At 40.6% G+C, this 20651-nt stretch overlaps 1 protein-coding gene across 1 annotated transcript; it reads right to left on the bottom strand.

Annotated features, from left to right (window-relative positions):
- Nucleotides 1-10266: 10266 nt before the first annotated feature.
- LOC117531191 (gastrula zinc finger protein XlCGF57.1-like) lies at nt 10267-17788 on the bottom strand. The gene is made up of 4 exons (XM_034194233.1): nt 17648-17788; nt 17372-17493; nt 17116-17290; nt 10267-12187 (listed from the first exon to the last, which is right to left on the bottom strand). Exons 1-4 carry the CDS (start codon nt 17706-17708, stop codon nt 10611-10613), a joined length of 1935 nt encoding a protein of 644 aa, XP_034050124.1. The 5' UTR covers nt 17709-17788; the 3' UTR covers nt 10267-10610.
- Nucleotides 17789-20651: the final 2863 nt, after the last annotated feature.

Below are 20651 nucleotides of genomic sequence, written 5' to 3'. Positions count from 1 at the left end.
TCTTTTCTGCTTCTCTCATTTTATTGCCAGTTAGCTGTTCCCAAGAACGTTTTCAACATAGTTTTCAACGTTTACAGCTAACTAGCGTTAGCTCCGAAAACGAACAGGAAGCCGATCATGTTTCTTCTTCTTCCTCTTCTTTTGTTGAGGAGGGGGCAGCTGGATTACTGCCACCTGATGGCTAGAGTAGGGATAGGAGGCTAAACTGTGTGAGTTTTCTCCAAATATTCAATCGATTTCAGTTTGTTTATGTAACGGGTTCATTGTCATTCAATCTTCAATATATTAAAGAAGTGTCCTCCCCTAATAATTTCTTTGCAAAAATGAAAACTATTTTTTGGAAGCTTATTTGGAATAATAGACAGGCCAGGCTTAGTTTATCTCTGCTGTATCTCCCCTATGAAAGACAAGTGTTTTGTGAGTTGGTGTCTTTAATACAGGTAACAAGTTCAAACAGGTGCAATTAATACAGGTAAAGCGTGCAGAATGCAGGGGGGCTTCTTAAAGAAAAACTAACAGGTCTGTGAGAGGTAATCAAATACTTATTTCATGCAATAAAATGCAAATTAATTATAAAAAAAAATCATACAATGTGACTTTCAGATTTTTTTTTAGATTCTGTCTCTCACAGTTGAAATGTACCTATGATAAAATTTACAGACCTCTCCATTCTTTGTAGGTGGGAAAACTTGCAAAATTGCCAGTTTGGTCAAATGCTTATTTGTCTGTATGTCGATACACACAAGCTTACCTATTTTGGACTCAGACTGAAACTCATTACATTGTTTTGTTATGGGGGTTTACAGTTGTGCTCAAAAGTTTACATACCCTGGCAGAATTTTTGCTTTTTGGGCCACTTTTAAGAGAATATGAATGACAACACAAAAAAACATTTTTTTCACTCATGGTTAGTGGTTAGGTGTTTCCTCTTTTTAAAATCAAAATGACAAAAGAACTATCCAAATGATCCTGATCCAAAGTTTACATACCCCTGTTCTTAATACTGTGTATTGCCCCTTTAACATCAACGACAGCTTGGAATCTTTGGTGGTAGTTTTGGAAGAGGCTCTCTGATGGTAAAGCTCCCACTGAATATGTCTTGGACTTTATTTACATTAATTACAAAGAAATACAAACAGTATGGCACTTTATGGTAAATCTGCATGGAGTAGACAGTTCTCAAAAACTGAGTGACTGTGCAAGAAGGAGAAGAGTGAGAAAAGCCACCAAGACACCCAGACAACCCAGGAGAAGCTATGAGCTTATGTGGCTGTGACTGGAGAAATTGTGCATCCTCTGGTCTTATGCCCGCCATTTAACCACTAAACCATCACCTCCCAATAACCAATGGGTCATTTCATGTGAAATCATTAGATTTCCCAAAATCTTTCCGGATCACCGACTCGGATTCTCATGATTTTTTTTTTTTTACAAGTACCCATATATGTCTGATGAACACATGCAAAATATTTCTGCTTAATTCCAAGTAGTTTTTTTTTAGATAATTTTTTTTAATCAGGGTACCCACAATCCTATTTTACACTCACGAATGCATTTTGATCTTTTTTTCATTTAAAAAATTATCTCAGCTAAAAATGCAGATATAAAACAGTTTGCCCATTCTCGCAAAAAAATTACAAAATTTCAAAGAGCTGTACTAAAGAAGGGATTCAGTGGATAATGTTCATATTGTAGAATACACATATCTGGGGTACTAGTTATGTGTGTGTAAAACATTGTGGTCATAACTTGAAGGATTTTTGAATTATTGACTCTTGAAAATTGAACATGATCGTAGAATGTCAAAAATAGACCTCCAGTGCCTTTATGATTTGACCATGTGGGCAAGTGCTCAGCCACTTCATAATTTTTTTGTGGAGAGCATACTGATATACCAACATGTCATTTTTTTTTAATCTAGCTCAAATGCCTTCACAGTGAAAAAAATTTGCAAAATAGGGCACCGTAACATGGCGCAAACCAATTTTGAACCTGTATTTGCATATTCAGAAAGCAATATCGTTCAGTTGTATTTGGTGAAAATGGTTCTGCTCCTTGAGGCTCTTTCAAATAGCTCAAAGAATTTCAGCATCAGTCAAATATTCTGCAGAAAGCGTTAACTCCAGTGTTATATATCATGTGGTCAGATGAACTCCATTCGACTAGTTATCCACTGTGAAATGCTACAGGGTTCCTCTGATGCCCACTTTACCAAAATGCATCACCTAGGACAGAAAAGCAGGACTTTAAGGAGTTTCACTTAGTTAGAGGGGATATATGGAGAATTGTCAATACCCAGAATACAACATAAAGGAGAGATGTTTCATGTTTGAAGTATTATGACATCATTTTGTTAAGTAGATATTCCCAAAATTTGTGAATGTGTACACAGTGTAATAGACAGTGAAAGTATAAACCTTCCTCAATATTGCACTAATTACATAACTTTGATAGCCCTGGGTTCATTCTGTTCTCTTGCAATGGGTGATATGTAATCTGCGATTAATTTGAAATTGTAGTTCCTTGGCCTTATTAGAAGTAAAACACACATTTCAGTTAAGCCACAAGTCATCTCACTCTTCACTTTTTATTTCAATAAAAAAGTAAAAGAGTGAAACAAAATGGAATGAAAGTCCATCAAGAACTGATGTTGAATAATCATTTCAGGTGATTTTCATAGTTTACACCACAAACATGTTTTTGTACTGTATGTATGCGTGATATTGAACAGTTTGGTTTTGGTGAACTGTACAGTTAGCTCAAATGTATCTGTGTGTGCTCTGAAAAGACAGCATTTTGATTACTTTATGATTAATATGTTTGTTTTCCATTTTACAGAGAGGGGAAAAGGCTGTACAAACTAAGATAAGTGTATTGTATGGAGCAGCAAAAATGTTCAGTAAAATTTCAACTAAAAAGCTGAAATGTGAGAGGTTTATTAATTTCTGGTCACTGTCTGTCTACAGCTTATTAGGGACATAACTGCAGAATAGCAAAATATTGTATAAACAATGGTGAAGTCAACATAACAATTTTACCTCACTGGTAACAGAGTCACAGTGACGCCAACTCTCGAAAGAAAAGAAAATGCAGAAAAAAGAAAATAAGTCCCAATCTCAGTATGGCAATGATGTCAATGCTGACACCAACATACACTTATTATACATCAAAATGTCAAGCGAAGTCTCCTCTACAAAAGTATACACTTCAATCACATATCAACTAACCACAGCTGAAAGGCCAAGCAAATAAAGACATAAATCGGAATTCTTTTTTTGGGGGGGGGGGGGGACAACTCATTTACACCTACCAAGTATTATTTACTTTCAATTTTTTTGCATCCACAACATCCCCTAGGACCTGTCTTTCAGTTGATCCAAACTTTTGCATTTTTGACCTTGTACAAGCTGAGAAATAAATCATAATGTATGGGTATGTGATTTTGTTGAAATAGGCTCTAGGGCTTAAGGGGTTAATGTTACATATTGCTTTCATGCAAACATGACACACAGTCAACAATGGCAAAATGAACCACTGATGGACTTTTTCCAAATACAGTTGCAGAGCTGCCAACCATCCTGCACTGCGCAGGACAGTCCCGGTATTTACCCACGTGTCCTGCATGAGTGTTTTTGGGACGCCCATTACTCCCGCAGCTGTGTGGGTCCGGGCACGCCCCCGGACCCCCCAAGTTACGCTTCATGCCATTGGCACTCGAGGCCATGCATGGGTGTCTCGCGAATACAGTGGGGCAAAAAAGTATTTAGTCAGTCCCTGATTGAGCAAGTTCTCCTACTTAGAAAGATGAGAGGTCTGTAATTTTTAACATAGGTACACTTCAACTATGAGAGACAAAATAAGGAAAAAAAAAATCCAGGAAATCAAATTGTAGGAATTTTAAAGAATTTAGTTGTAAATTATGGTGGAAAATAAGTATTTGGTCACCCACAAACAAGCAAGATTTCTGGCTCTCACAGATCTGTAACTTCTTTAAGAAGCTCTTCTGTCCTCCACTCATTACCTGTATTACTGGCACCTGTTTTAGCTTGTTATCTGTATAAAAGACACCTGCCCACAGCCTCAAACAGTCAGACTCCAAACTCAACCATGGCCAAGACCAAAGAGCTGTTGAAGGACACCAGGAAGAACATTGTAGACCTGTGCCAGGCTGGGAAGAGTAAATCTACAATAGTCAAGCAGGTTGGTGTGAATAAATCAACTGTGGGAGCAATTGTAAGAAAATGGAAGACATACAAGACCATTGATAATTTCCCTCAGTCTGGAGCTCCATGCAAGATCTCATCCCGTGGGGTGAAAATGATCATGAGAACATTGAGCAAAAATCCCAGAACTACACGGAGAGACCTGATGAATGACCTGAGAGAGCTGGGACCAAAGTAACAAAGGCTACACACTACGCAGAGAGGGACTCGAATCCTGCAGTGCCAGGCGTGTCCCCCTGCTTAAGACAGTACATGTGCAGGCCCATCTCAAGTTTGCCAGAGAGCATATGGATGATCCAGAAGAGGACTGGGAGAATATCATGTGGTCAGATGAAACCAAAACAGAACTTTTTGGTAAAAACTCAAGTCATTGTGTTTGGAGGAAGAAGAATGCTAAGTTGCATTCCAAGAACACCATAACTACTGTGAAGCATGGGGGTGGAAACATCATGCTTCAGGGCTGTTTTTCTGCAAAGGGTACAGGACGACTGATCTGTGTTAAGGGAAGAACGAATGGGGCCATGTATCGTGAGATTTTAAGCCAAAACCTCCTTCCTTCAGTGAGAGCACTGAAAATGCAATGTGGCTGGGTCTTCCAACATGACAACAATCCCAAACACACCACTCAGGCAACAAAGGAGTGGCTCTGTAAAAAGCATTTCAAGGTCCTGGAGTGGTCAAGCCAGTCTCCAGACCTCAACCCCATAGAAAATTTGTGGAGGGAGTTGAAAGTCCATGATGCCCAGCGACAGCCCCAAAACATCACTGCTCTAGAGGAGATCTGCATGGAGGAATGGGGCAAAATACCAGTTACAGTGTGAGCAAACCTGGTGAAAACTTACAGGAAACATTTGACCTCTGTCATTGCCAACAAAGATTATGTTACAAAGTACTGAGCTGAACTTCTGTTATTGACCAAATACTTATTTTCCACCATAATTTACAAATAAATTCTTTAAAAATCCTACAGTGTGATTTCCTAGATTTTTTTTTCTCATTTTGTCTCTCAGAGTTGAAAATTCTATGTTGAAAATTACAGACCTCTCATCTTTCTTAGTAGGAAAACTTGCACAATCAGGGACTGACTACATACTTTTTTGCCCCACTGTATATGAACTCCTTCAGTATAGTTTTCCTCAGCCACCCCCCACCCCCATATGCTTTATGATGTAACTTCTGCTTTCCTCTACTTTTTGTAAATGTACATTTATAACATTCACCCAGTCCAAATTCCATATTGATGTTAATGGAGAAATTATTGTCTGTTTCTACAAACCAATTGACTGCCTGATCTGAGTCTGCATAGATTTTTGGGTCATTCATGAAATAAAATTGTTCGCTATTTTTCAGTCTTTTCTTGTTCTTCCTCTCTTTTTTTGCCTTCATTTTTTCATTTATCTTTGATTTTTTTTTTTTTAACAGAATGCAGTGGGCCCCAGACCCCTAGGCTCTACAGTTACCCTAACTAAAGCCGGCATTGTATCCGAGGGCTGTCTTCAAGATGGTGAACGTTCCCTTAATTGCAGACAACTGCACCTCATGTGCGCTTGGGTGACAGGGGATTGCCTCAAGGTATTTCTTCAGGTTCTTCTTCATAAGGACCATTGCCCCCACCATAAATGGGATGATATCGATGTCTTTCAATAACCATGTTGTTCGTAGGTCATTTTCAGGTCATGGTATTTTGTGATCTTTCCCCTTTCAGCTCAATTCAGGCCATAGTCATTGGGGACTGTCACATCGATGATTTTAGCTGTTTTTCTTGCTTGTTCCAGATGACAATATCAGGTTTTATTGCCCCTCCTTCGACATGTCTTCCTGCTGGGATCTCTTTGTTGTAGAAGACAGTTACTTTTCTGTTGGATGAGACTGGTGCTGGCTCATGCTCCCAGATGTTTTCCTTTCCAGTGGAGATATTTACAAGGTCTATTAGAAAAGTATCCGACCTTATTATTTTTTTCACAAACCATATGGATTTGAATCACGTGTGATTGCGTCAGACAAGCTTGAACCCTCGTGCGCATGCGTGAGTTTTTCCACGCCTGTCGGTTGCGTCATTCGCCTGTGAGCAGGCTTTGAGTGAGGAGTGGTCCAGCCTCTCGTCGATTTTTTCATTGCCAGGAAATGGCGGAATGATTTGGGCTTTTTTTCCATCAGAATTTTTTCAGAAACTGTTAGAGACTGGCAGCTGGAAAGCATTAGAAAAATTTATCTGGCTTTCGGTGAAAATGTTACAGGCTTGGTAGAGAATAAGGAGTGTTACTGTCGCTTTAAGGACGGCCCCCAGCGGCTGTGGGGCGCGCCGCGCTCCGAAGCCGCCATCGACAGGCTGAACGACCATTTCATTTCTAAACGGATGGCTGTCTGGATCCATGACCATCGTGTGCCATTTCTCTGGTTATCACAAGAGCTGGACATCAACCATTTTCCAGCAGATTTCACTTTTAACAAGAGATTTTGTCATGGAAAGCCGAGCGGAGGCTTCGTGCGTCACGATGGATTTGGTACTGGAGCGAGACAAAACCATCTCCATTTTGGTCTCACAGGACGCCTTTGAGATGGCGTTCAGACAGCTGTCGGTGGTTTGCCAGAACATGTCCCGTGAGGCTTCATCACGGCGTTGCTTTGCGCCATGCGGCACCGCCGCGCCGCGTGAAGCCTCCGCTCCTCTTTCCATGACAAAAACTCCTGGAACAGTGGAATGTGCTGTTCATTTCCAAACTGGACGCTGTGTTTTATCCGGGACGTCGTCTGACTAGCACAGGAATTGTGAAAAGACGTGGACATCAGCACTTTTTCGGCACACTGAGACAGACGTGCGGAGGAATTCCGTGCGGAGGAATTCCGCGCGTCGCAGCGCTGCCGCAAAGCCACACCGTGATGACGCCTCACGGGACATGTTCTGGCATGTCCAGGCACATCCACAATTTCTCGGATAATCACTCGATGGAAAAACCACCGACAGCTGTCTGAACGCCATCTCAAAGCCGTCCTGTGAGACCAAAACGGAGGTGGTTTTGTCTCGCTCCAGTAGCGAATCCATCGTGACGCGCGAAGCCTCCGCTCGGCTTTCCATGACAAAATCTCTTGTTAAAAGTGAAATCTGCCGGAAAATGGTTGATGTCCAGCTCTTGTGATAACCAGAGAAATGGCACACGATGGTCACGGATCCAGACAGCCATCTGTTTAGAAATGAAATGGTCGTTCAGCCTGTCGATGGCGGCTTCAGAGCGCGGCGCGCCCCACAGCCGCTGGGGGCCGTCCTTAAAGCGACAGTAACACTCCTTATTCTCTACCAAGCCCGTAACATTTTCACCGAAAGCCAGATAAATTTTTCTAATGGTTTCCAGCTGCCAGTCTCTAACAGTTTCTGAAAAACTTCTGATGGAAAAAAAAGCCCAAATCATTCTGCCATTTCCTGGCAATGAAAAAAATCGACGAGAGGCTGGACCACTCCTCACTCAAAGCCTGCTCACAGGCGAATGACGCAACCGACAGACGTGGAAAAACCCATCTCAAGTTTGCCAGAGAGCATATGGATGATCCAGAAGAGGACTGGGAGAATATCATGTGGTCAGATGAAACCAAAACAGAACTTTTTGGTAAAAACTCAAGTCATTGTGTTTGGAGGAAGAAGAATGCTAAGTTGCATTCCAAGAACACCATAACTACTGTGAAGCATGGGGGTGGAAACATCATGCTTCAGGGCTGTTTTTCTGCAAAGGGGACAGGACGACTGATCTGTGTTAAGGGAAGAACGAATGGGGCCATGTATCGTGAGATTTTAAGCCAAAACCTCCTTCCTTCAGTGAGAGCACTGAAAATGCAATGTGGCTGGGTCTTCCAACATGACAACAATCCCAAACACACCACTCAGGCAACAAAGGAGTGGCTCTGTAAAAAGCATTTCAAGGTCCTGGAGTGGTCAAGCCAGTCTCCAGACCTCAACCCCATAGAAAATTTGTGGAGGGAGTTGAAAGTCCATGATGCCCAGCGACAGCCCCAAAACATCACTGCTCTAGAGGAGATCTGCATGGAGGAATGGGGCAAAATACCAGTTACAGTGTGAGCAAACCTGGTGAAAACTTACAGGAAACATTTGACCTCTGTCATTGCCAACAAAGATTATGTTACAAAGTACTGAGCTGAACTTCTGTTATTGACCAAATACTTATTTTCCACCATAATTTACAAATAAATTCTTTAAAAATCCTACAGTGTGATTTCCTAGATTTTTTTTTTCTCATTTTGTCTCTCAGAGTTGAAAATTCTATGTTGAAAATTACAGACCTCTCATCTTTCTTAGTAGGAAAACTTGCACAATCAGGGACTGACTACATACTTTTTTGCCCCACTGTATATGAACTCCTTCAGTATAGTTTTCCTCAGCCACCCCCCACCCCCATATGCTTTATGATGTAACTTCTGCTTTCCTCTACTTTTTGTAAATGTACATTTATAACATTCACCCAGTCCAAATTCCATATTGATGTTAATGGAGAAATTATTGTCTGTTTCTACAAACCAATTGACTGCCTGATCTGAGTCTGCATAGATTTTTGGGTCATTCATGAAATAAAATTGTTCGCTATTTTTCAGTCTTTTCTTGTTCTTCCTCTCTTTTTTTGCCTTCATTTTTTCATTTATCTTTGATTTTTTTTTTTTTAACAGAATGCAGTGGGCCCCAGACCCCTAGGCTCTACAGTTACCCTAACTAAAGCCGGCATTGTATCCGAGGGCTGTCTTCAAGATGGTGAACGTTCCCTTAATTGCAGACAACTGCACCTCATGTGCGCTTGGGTGACAGGGGATTGCCTCAAGGTATTTCTTCAGGTTCTTCTTCATAAGGACCATTGCCCCCACCATAAATGGGATGATATCGATGTCTTTCAATAACCATGTTGTTCGTAGGTCATTTTCAGGTCATGGTATTTTGTGATCTTTCCCCTTTCAGCTCAATTCAGGCCATAGTCATTGGGGACTGTCACATCGATGATTTTAGCTGTTTTTCTTGCTTGTTCCAGATGATGATGATTTTCTGAAAAACTTCTGATGGAAAAAAAAGCCCAAATCATTCTGCCATTTCCTGGCAATGAAAAAAATCGACGAGAGGCTGGACCACTCCTCACTCAAAGCCTGCTCACAGGCGAATGACGCAACCGACAGACGTGGAAAAACTCACGCATGCGCACGAGGGTTCAAGCTTGTCTGACGCAATCACACGTGATTCAAATCCATATGGTTTTTGAAAAAAAATAATAAGGTCGGATACTTTTCCAACAGACCTTGTACACATCTTGTTGTGTCGGGATGTATAATGTCCGTCTGCCATGAGGATCTGGCATCCTGATGATAGATGACTTACACTTTCAAGAGCTTTATGGCAGAATTGGCATTTATCATTTTGTGAAATCCCTGCCATTTTTTTAAGCCATTTGTTAGACGTCCCTCATCTTGTGCTCCAATTAGAATTCTTTCTCATCAAAACCAAGTTCTCCATTTTTCAGCCACTGCATTGATCCAACTTTGTCAATGTGTTCCTTTTCGAGTTCTTCTTGGAATTGTCCAGCCCTTTTGTGCTATTTCCATCTGTCCACTCAATGTTTTCGTTCTCGTTGGCTGTATTGTTCTCTGGTCTGCCTTGCCAGTTTTGTTGCAGGTGTCAGATTGTTGCTTTCACTCTCTTGTATGAGTTCTCTGCCAAATTTTTTTGCTAGTTTGATGACTGAAAAATGTTAGAATAAGGTCTTCTCATGATGTTGTGCAACCTTTTTCATGACTACTTCTACAGAGCTCTAAGTACTGTCCAATACTTATCGATGCTCTGTAGGCCTGGTTGATTTCAGCGAGACCCAGACCGCCTTCTCTGCGAGGGAGATATATTCTGTCCATGCACTGATTTCTGTATGTGACTTTGTGGAGGGTGAGCATCTTCCTAATTTTTGTGTCCAACTTATTAAGCTCATGCTGTGGCCAGTCTACTATGCCAAACCCATAGGTCACCACTGGTATTGCAAACTGGTTTATGACTGTGATCTTGTTCTTTGGTGTCAACTCTGTTTTGCAGATCTTTTGTAAGCAGTTTAGGTATTCTTGTGTTATTTTTTCCTCATTTTCTTATGCTCTATTGTAGCATTTTCTTCAATTGCCAAGTATTTGTATGTGATGTGGAGTCTTCAGCCAAATCTTCAATGTAGCTCCCCTCATCCAACTGTATGTTTTCTGCTGCTTTCTTTTTCTCTCTTCTGATTGTGTATTTTGAGCATTTATCCAGTGCAAATTCCATACAAATGTCTTTGGAGAACTTATGGACTGCTTCCACAATTCAACTGAGCCCCTTTTTTGTGTTGGCATCGATTTTTAAATCATCCATGAACAGCAGATGGTTCACACGTTTTTGATTTTTCCTTCCTCTGCCTCTACAAATAGTTTCTGTCCCTTATGACTTCTCATGTGTTTGATCAGACTGTTCTTATGTCGAAATCGTTTACCACAAACGGAACAGTCAAATGGCTTCTGTCCCGTATGAATTCTCATGTGCGTGACAAGACTGCTTGTCTGTCTAAATCTTTTACCACAGTCAGAACAATCAAATGGTTTCTCTCCTGTATGAATTCTCATGTGTTTGATCAGACTGCTCTTCTGAACAAATCCTACACCACATTCAGAACAGTCAAATGGTTTCTCTCCTGTATGAATTCTCATGTGGGTAATCAGACTGTTCTTGTGTCGAAATCTTTCACCACACTCAGAACAGACAAATGGTTTCTCTCCTGTATGAATTCTTGTGTGTTTGGTCAGACTGCTCTTTCGTCCAAATCTTACACCACACTCTGAACAGTCAAATGGTTTCTCTCCCGTGTGAATTCTTGTGTGTGTGATCAGACTGTTCTTATGTTGAAATATTTTACCGCAGTCAGAACACCCAAATGGTTTCTGTCCCGTGTGAATTCTCATGTGTGTGACCAGACTGTTCCTATGTTGAAATATTTGACCACAATAAGAACAGCTAAATGGTTTCAGCCCTGTATGAATTCTCATGTGTGAAATAAGATTGCTCTTTTGTCTAAATCGTTTACCACACTCTGAACAGCCAAATGTTTTCTCTCCCGTATGAATTCTCATGTGCGTGATCAGATTGCCCTTCCGTCCAAATTTTGTACCACACTCAGAGCAATCAAATGGTTTCACGCCTGTATGAATTCTCATGTGTGTGATCAGATTACTTTTCTGACCAAATGTTTTACCACATTTAGAACAGTCAAACGGTTTCTCTCCTGAATGAATTCTTGTGTGTTTGATCAGATTACCCTTCAGTCTGAATCTTTTACCACATTCAGAACAGTCAAATGGTTTCTCTCCTGTATGAATTCTCATGTGTTTGATCAAATCCTCCTTCTGTCCAAATCTTTTACCACATCCAGAACAGTCAAATGGTTTTTCACTTACTTGCATTCCACCATGCTGTTTTGAGACACTGCAATTTATCTGACAGTTCAAACAAGAATGACGTTCTCTGGTCTGTTGCCAATCACAACTGTTGTCAGTCTCAGTTTCAGAACTGTCTGAACTCCTGTCATTGGTGTCTGCTTGCAAAAGACTATATGGACTGAAGTTGCTGGCTGGATGTGGCCCTCCATAGTCCTCTCCAGCAGCCTGTACTGTCAGTGCTCTGTATACACATAAGCAGTTGGCTGCAGGCTCAGCCTCTGGGCTGTCATCTCTTTGGCTTTGATGAAGCTGTGATGACTCTGGTTTTTCATCATCATTTTCACTCTTCATAACGACAGCAGTGAAAGGGAACTTAGTGATATCAGCCTCCTCCAGCTGGTGAAGCGGCTGTCCCTGCTGACATATCCAGAGTTTCTCTTGTTCCTCTTCAAGGTCCTCCTGGTCAACACTCAGTTTTAATTCCTGGTGTTCAAGGAGAATTTCTTCTTTCATCACCAACAACTGTTGCACATCTGCAAAGGATCAATTAAATTGATAACATTTTGAACAATATTCATTAAAATATTGATAAATTAAATATTTTAACAACCCTGGTGATTAGTCTAGACGGCTCAAACTGAGGCACAATTTCTACCTTGATAAGATATTGTCATATAAGGACTGTTATATGCAAATTAACTGTTAAGACTGCTGCCATAAATTAGGATTATTTTTGGCTGCTACGGTAACCCCCACTCTGTGTGTTGCTATGATGCCGGTTCTCCTGTATGATATACTTGATCCTGAGTTGAAGTAAAACTTCATTACGTCTGCCAAGGATGTAATAAAATCATCAGTGTTTATTTATTTGTCTGTTAGCAGGATTAAGTCAAAACTACTGCACAGATTTTGACAAAATTTTCACCACAGAGGCCATAGAAGAATCTATTAAATTTTGGAGGTGATCTGGATCCAGATTATGGATGAAGTTTCACTTTCTATAGGCTTTGAAGGATTACTTTTAGCAGGATTACGTCAAAACTACTGCACATAGTTTGACAAAATTTTCAACACAGATACATATTAGGCCATGGAAGACTCCATTAAATTTTCGAGGTGCGCCAGTCCGAGGAAGTGACTATGCAGGTGCACCAGCAGGGGAAGGTGTGTGTGGCGGTTCAAGAAACTGCAGGCACTAAACCCTTATACAGAGGGAAACAGCAGTGGAAAAATCAAAAGAGAGAAAGTGGGGAATGAACAGAATCAAAATGCAGAAGATATGGAAAAAATAAAGCATAGAGAGCAAAATAAAAGCACTGCCATCAAAGCTACATGCAACAAATGCATAAAGGTTAGTCACAGTAAGTCAATGACTGATGTGACAGAGGCAGAAACTGTATCACAAACGCCAAACTTCCTAGGGGGTGTCATGGACACTAACAGAGAGAGTAATAAACAGACTGTACAGATTGTTATTGGTGCAACACCAGTTAAATTTAAAATTGATAGAAGAGCAGATTTAAACATTATGGAAGAAGAGACATTCAACACGTTAGTCCCTGAGCAAAGACTGGTGCAGACAAATATTCCACCAATGAACAGCCATGGTGGTCAGTTAAATTGTATGGTGAAGTTTGAGGCCAGTGCCAAATACAAAAAAACAAAAAAAACAAAACACTACTCATTCCCAGTGTATGTAATTCATAGTCAGACTGCTATTAGCCTGGTAGGTAGAGACACAGCATGTGCAATGGGGCTAGTCAAACGCATTGAGGAAGTGCACAAAGCTTTTGGTGAGCATGGGACTCTCAAGACAGAGCCTGTTAAAATAGTTAAAGGAGAACACTGAGCCATACACAGTGCACACAATTCAATTCAATTCATTTCATTTATATAGCACCAAATCACAACAAAGCTACCTCAAGGTGCTTCACACAAGTAAGGTTGAACCTTACCAACCTCTAGAGCAAGCACACAGGCAACAGTGGTAAGGAAAAACTCCCTCTCATGATTTGAGGAAGAAACCTCAAGCAGACCAGACTCAAAGGGGTGAGCCTCTGCTTGGGCCATGCTACTGACATGATTGACAACAGAAATATACAGGAAATTTTGGGAGTCCATCCCTACATCCCACTTCTGGATGGAGCTGCACCTCAAACAGAGAGAGAGAAAAAAAGAATCAGGTGGCAGAAAGACAACAAATACAGCATAATTTCTCAGCATTAAGCAACAAGAAAAAGAGAAGAAATATTAAGGTGACTAGCCCTAAGCTTCACTAAAAGACCCTGACTTTAGATAAAGTTGAGGTTGTGACCTGCTCTGTTTACTAATAAAATGAATTTAAAATGGTAGAAAGCATAGTACCATACTATGTCAGTATGCTAGCCATACAAAAGGGAAAATAACTGCGTCTTAAGCCTAGACTTGAAAGTCTCTACAGAATCTGACTGTATTATTGCCGTAGGGACATCATTCTACAAAGCAGATGCATGATAAGAGAAAGCTCTGTGACCCATAGACTTTTTATTCACGCTAGGGATACAAAGTAGTCCTGCAAAGCCAGGGCCGGTACGTAGGGTTTAATTAGGTCAGCAAAGTCGGGAGGTGCCAGTTCATAAATAATTTTATAGGTTAATAGCAGAACCTTAAAATCTGACCTCACAGAGACAAGAAGCCAGTGAAGAGATGCCAAAATGAATGTAATGTGGTCAAACTTTCTGCTTCCTGTCAAAAGTCTAGCAGCAGCATTTTGAACCAGTGGAGACTCCTAATGTTGGACTATGGTAAACCAGAAAACAGAACACTGCAGTAATCCAATCGAGAAGAGACAAACGCATGAATCAGGGTCTCAGCATCAGACCATAGACAGGATGGGACGAATCTTTGCTATATTTCGCATGGCCCACAGAGTCCCCTTACCTCTCATACAGAAAGTAAAAGACGAAATAGAACATATGGAGGAGTAGCCAGGCAGTTGACGGAGCCATCTGACTGGTGTGCACTAATGGTGCCAGTCCCAAGGCAGAAATGACAAAGTGCGAATCTCTGTAGATCTTGAAACGGTTAAACAAAGCTGTAAAAAGAGGTACATCCTTCCAACTGCTGAGGAAATCAATGCAAAGCTGAGTGGCGCCACCATGTTTACATCACTGGACGCTGCCTCAGGGTTTTGGCAGATACCTCTACATCCAGAAAGTGGCAGATTGAGATATACTTTACACAGATTAACCACGTTCATAACGCACTTCGGAAGATACTCATTCAAAGTGCTCCGGAGATCTTCCAGCAAAACATGGGTGAGACCCTCAATGGTTTTGAGGGAGTAGCAGTCTACATGGATGATATACTGTACTTGTGTATGGCAACACTGCAGCACAGCATGATGAGTGCCTAAGCAAAGTCCTGGAGAGAACTGGGACCACTGGCTTTAAGCTAAACAGACACAAATGTGTGTTCTGACAGATTCAGCTTCACTTCCTTGGCCAGGTGACTGACAAGTCAGGAGTAAAGCCTGACCCTGACAAAGTAAAAGCTATTAGAGATCTACCATAGCCATAGAATGTCCAGGATCTGAAATGTGTCCTGGGGATGTTCACGTATGTGGGAAAATATATTCCTCATCTGTCAAGAGAGGGCAAGACACTGTATGAACTATCAGTGATGAAAGTGGACCATGGAAAAAAAACATGAAATTTTTTGGCGAGAGCTGAAGACCCATTTGAATTTATTCATGATGAAGTTTAAATCATTTCCCTGCAGCAGAACAATGTTTCATCCATTTCCATTGTCATTTCAACACAACGCAGAGTTCATGGTAAAATCTATAACAGTGTCTCTCATTCGCTGAAGTGTGGTTGAACAGCGCCACATTACATTATCCTTCAGTCACAGATCACTACATGAGACTTTTGATATCCACTGTTGTGTCTTTCTTCAGAACAAACTTCTCGCTCTTGTTCTTGTTGTTGTGTGAAGGAAATGGGAGGGGGCAGGGCTCTGAAAGCTCCTGGGGACAAGAAGTGCGCTGTACCAAGAGGAGAAAAGCTCAGATTTTTTATTTTTTAAATCGTCCACAACAATAACAACAAAAAACTCTGAATTAATTGATATATATATATATATATATATATATATATATATATATATATATATATATATATATATATATAAAATTCTGACATATGGTATCAAAAATAACCCAGAAATGTTCACCACGCAAGTGAAAACTTCCACAATTTACAGAAAACTTTCATCACTACTACAACTATTGAGATCCAGGAACTCACAGATGTGGGACCACCCACAACAGAAAGTGTTTCAGCGTATCAGACATCCTGCCTACGTTTCCACTACTGAAGTTCTACGATGTGAACTGACCAACAGCTGTCTCAGTGCACACCAGCAGCTATGGCGTCGAGGCGTGCTGCTGCAGCAACATGACCGAGACTGGAAACCATTCGCACACTGCTCATGTCCACTGTCAGATGCTGAAACCAGATATGCGCTGATTGAAAAAGAATGTCTGGCAAGCATCTGAGAGGGCGTGTGAGAGATTTGAAAAGTACCTTGTTGGCCTTGAGAACTTTAAATTGGTCACTGTCTCACTGCATTTTCTTTTCTTTGTAACGTCGTTTTCAGGAGGGCATGTGTGCGCTCATGCATGAGATTTTGAAAAGACCGGACGTAAACCACTTCAGAGGTGTTATCTGGTTACAGGAAAAGCATTTTTAGTTTTAGAAGAGTTTATTTCTCGCTTGCTTTTTACAAAATATATGAGAAACGGGCTATATTTATATAGAAAGGCCGTATTTTCATAGCATTTTCCGGCATGGATTTTTTTTTTTTTTTACTATCCTTACTGATCCAGCTTGAAAGCATTGATATGCAAAGTGGAGATGTGGACTGTATTGTTGTACATGGACAAGTGGTAACTTCAGTCACAGTAACATCAGTCATGCTATATTTTTGTAATTAATATAAAAATAAAGAATACACTTTTTACTTGCAGTAGCTTGAAGACAATTTTGGGTCAAAGTTCACAAGATTTTGTGCATGTCCAAATTTAATAACATCAGACGATGCTACAGCACAAAAAGCACAAAGCTAAAGGTTAACTGACAATATTGTCATGTCAGGCAAGGACCAAGTATAGCTAGCCATGAAATGTGAAACTTATTAAGTAATATAAATGCAGAGGTGCAATAACTTAGGTCACAATAGCCTCAAATTTATAACGTCAGCAATGACGGATCTGCCCAGTAAATGTTTTTGCCTTGTCAAATGTGTTGGAGAGTGCTGCAGAGACCGAAACTCAAATGCAAAACAGTGTTTGCAGTGATTTGATTTAGTTTTTTGTCTGTCAAGTTTTCAAAAATATTTTCCACCATTTCAACGCTTCAAATTTCAGTATTCCATTAACTACACGTCATCAGTGTCACCGTGAAAACGTTGTTACTCTTACCATCCGTATGTGGTTGTAAATCTGAATTGCTGGCTGGTGGTGATTCTCCACAGTAGTCTTCTTTAACTTCTATTTTCGGGGTTCTGTGTTTAGTCGAGTTGCTCTCCACTTCTGTGCTCTGGTCTCTTTGGTTTTGATGATGTCCTGAAGACTGTGGTTTTTCTTCATCTTCACTCTTCACAGAGACAACAGAGAAAGGGAACTTCATAATAACAGCCTCCCCCAACACATGAAGCTGCTTTCCCTTCTGACTTACCCAGCATTCCTCCTGTTCCTTTTTAATGTGTGGAGGCTCTGAGTCCTTTTCGTCCCGACTCTGATTCCATTCCCACTGCTCAGGCACAACATCTTCTTTAGTCACTAATGGCTGCTGCATGTCTGTATGGAAGCATTTCATTGATAAAATTAAGATCAACAGTCATTATAATAACAGAGAAAGTAGTGCGTGCTTGTCTGTGAGCCCTGACTACAGCATGTACTGAGAAAATCTGTCATCATGTGTTGGTGTTGCTGCATCCACCACACTACAGACCTGTGCAGGGTCCAGGTTGGCGACAACCCACAACTTCATCACAACCTCTAAAAGTAGCCATCTAGTTGAAACATGGGCGTTGCTGGTGTCCTCTACACTGAGGCTCCTGCTTTCAAGATCACGCTCAGGGAACTGCTGTTTTTACCCCATAATATTCAGTCACAGACAGTCCATACCTTTTTTGAATCTCTATGATGAGACAAATATATGCTTTTCAATTTGAATGGAAAATTTTTAAATTGCACTGTTAAACGCCACCTTATATCGCCAAGCTACTACATCTGTATGTGACAAGCAGGACTCTGATATCTTCGGATATGGGCCTGTTGGTTGTGCCTAGGACAAGACTGAAGACTAGTGGAGACTATGCTTTCAAGGTGGTGGCTCCTAAAATTTGGAATGCATTACCTTTGGGCCTACGTTCTGTGGACTCGATCGAAATGTTTAAAGTGAAGCTCAAGATGCATTTGTATAGGCTGGCTTTTAGCTAGTTTTATTTGTTTGTTTCTGCTGGGTTTTTTTTTGTTGTTGTTGTTCTTATGTGAAGCACTTTGTGATTTTATCTTGAAAGGTGCTCTATAAATAAACTTTACTTACTTAAATTCTGACATCTGTGTAATTCTTTATTGACCCCTATCTGGCTACAGTTACCACCCTGGGATGGATATCACATATTTTGTGTAGGTCATATGACACCAAGGCTGTGTTCTAAGTGGCATTTAGTCCTCTGAATTGATTTTAAGTCAAAATTGACTTCTGGCTTATGGACTAACACAGAAAGGACCAGGCAAGAAGTGATCTCAGGACCTTCTTGCTGTGAGGCAACAGTACTAACTGCTAAGCCACCCTGCTGCCAAGTTTACTGCAAAAATGCTAAATCTTTCCAAGTCTTATTTCCTGTCAAAATATCTAATTAGACTTCATGTCTTTAAAATCTTCCTAAGTGAAAGAGTCTTGAAAACATCTTGTTTTGAGTCATATCTGAGACAAAACATGATTTTTGACTCAACATAAGATTTGTAAGCTCTACAGTTATTTGCAAAAAGAGAACACTTCCTAATAGCAGCTAATTTCTCAGTTGATTTTTCACTGTTCTATTTTCAGATTGAAAGTGGCAATTCAATATAGCCATATTAAAAATTCTATTGGTACATAGCTCAACCTTATTACAGTTAGACTTAGGGGTTATATGGTCACAGGTTACTGTCATGGTTAGGAGTTATGGTTAACATAGTTTAGGAATGTATGTATGTATCAATAGCAAATAAAGAAAAACTCACCTAAACCGTCATCGCATAAACCGGATACTTGTAGTCACTGTACAAAAGCAAAAGTCCCAATGTTTTTGAATGGTTTACTATGTAATAAACACCGTATATACCAGATTTTGTATAAAGAATTTTCACTCACATCGGACACAACTGATCAAATGGACTGCATTTTTATAGCGCTTTTCCATCTGCATCAGACCCTCAAAGTACTTTACACACAAATGCCCCACATTCACCCCGATGTAAGGGTGCTGCCATACAAGGTACTCACTACACACCGGGTGCAACTAGGGGATTAAGGACCTTGCCCAAAGGCCCTTAGTGATTTTCCGGTCAGGCTGGGACTTGAACCGAGGATTCTTTGGTCTCAAACCCAACGCTTAACTACTAGACCATCACCTCCCCTATCACAATGCATTTCCATTAAAAACCCCTCACATGTACTGGATAGAGCAGTCTGGATGTGCCCAGTCAAAATTCAGCACTGACACTTGCTAATTCAAAGAAAGTGGGTACCATATTTCCTTAAAAGCCCAGGCCTTTATTTTTTCAAACCATGCTTAGACCCAGCGCCTAAATGAGGCAAGCAATTATTAACAAAATGCTGCTTGTTGCTTGCACTGTAATATGGTGTTAAGTTTCACACATATCCTTGGGTGTGAAGAACCAAAGACACCGCTTTAGCTCAGAGCCTTCTGCATGGCTGCAAACCCTCTCCGGAGCCCGGTCAAAATGAATGAGACCGCAAGGGCTGTGATTGATCAACTTTCCGCTTTACTCCTTCCTCTCCTGTGATATTTTAAACGTTTTTGGAGTGTTCCCGCCAATTACTTTCAATCATGATCAAATAGGGAAAAAAAATAGAGTAACAATAGGCCACAAATATGACCAACTTCACAACATGGAGTCTAAAAACTATAAAGACACTCAAATGACCCAGAAGTGATGGAGGGCAATTGCACATACTGTAATGTTGGTTTGGAGGTTGACGATTGTATAAAGTGGAGCTCATTGAGGGATAAATTGATCCAGAAAAAACCATGTGAAGTCAAGTTTTCATCAACAGGGTTCAGAGCGGATTTTATCAATGTGGCTTTTGTGGAAAAGCTGCACTCCAGATGCTAGTTTTTCACAGGCTGTGCTCACGTTCACATGCAGCCTGACTGAGGATTACACAGACCGACTGTGCTTGTGGTCTGGTGTCAGGGGAGTGCTGAGCTCCTGATACTAGGAAAGATCCAAAACTTGTATAGACGTGAAGAATCAATTACTCAGGAAAACAGAAAGGGACACATTAAATTTGACAATCTGCGTGATAGTGCAGCGACATTGTGCCATTGCTTCGGGAGAGCCCTGGACTATTGATGATGTTTAAAAACGCAAAAGTACTTTTTATCCGATTACTCAATTAATCACCAGAATAATTAATAGAATACTCGATTACTAAAATAATTGATAGCTGCAGCCCTAAATCCTTTTAACGTACATAATGCTAGGCGTTTATTTAAGGCAGGCATTAATTTTTTTTTCAGATGAAGTTTTGACCCGGTCATTCCCTTACCAAAAAACAGTACTGATAAGTATATAAAAAGTAAACTGGAAGTATACTTGAAACATACTTGTATGTACTACTTTTTGGTAAGGGTTAGCAGACCTCCATTCCAGATCAGGTGTTTAATCAAGGAAATATGTAAACCATAGATCCTTCTGTGCCTCCTGAGTCCTGACTAACT

Source organism: Thalassophryne amazonica, chromosome 18, assembly GCF_902500255.1.
Source record: "Thalassophryne amazonica chromosome 18, fThaAma1.1, whole genome shotgun sequence".
NCBI classification, from domain to species: domain Eukaryota; kingdom Metazoa; phylum Chordata; class Actinopteri; order Batrachoidiformes; family Batrachoididae; genus Thalassophryne; species Thalassophryne amazonica.
Note: the sequence above shows the minus strand (reverse complement) of the source record. Positions and strands in the feature narration are given on the sequence as shown.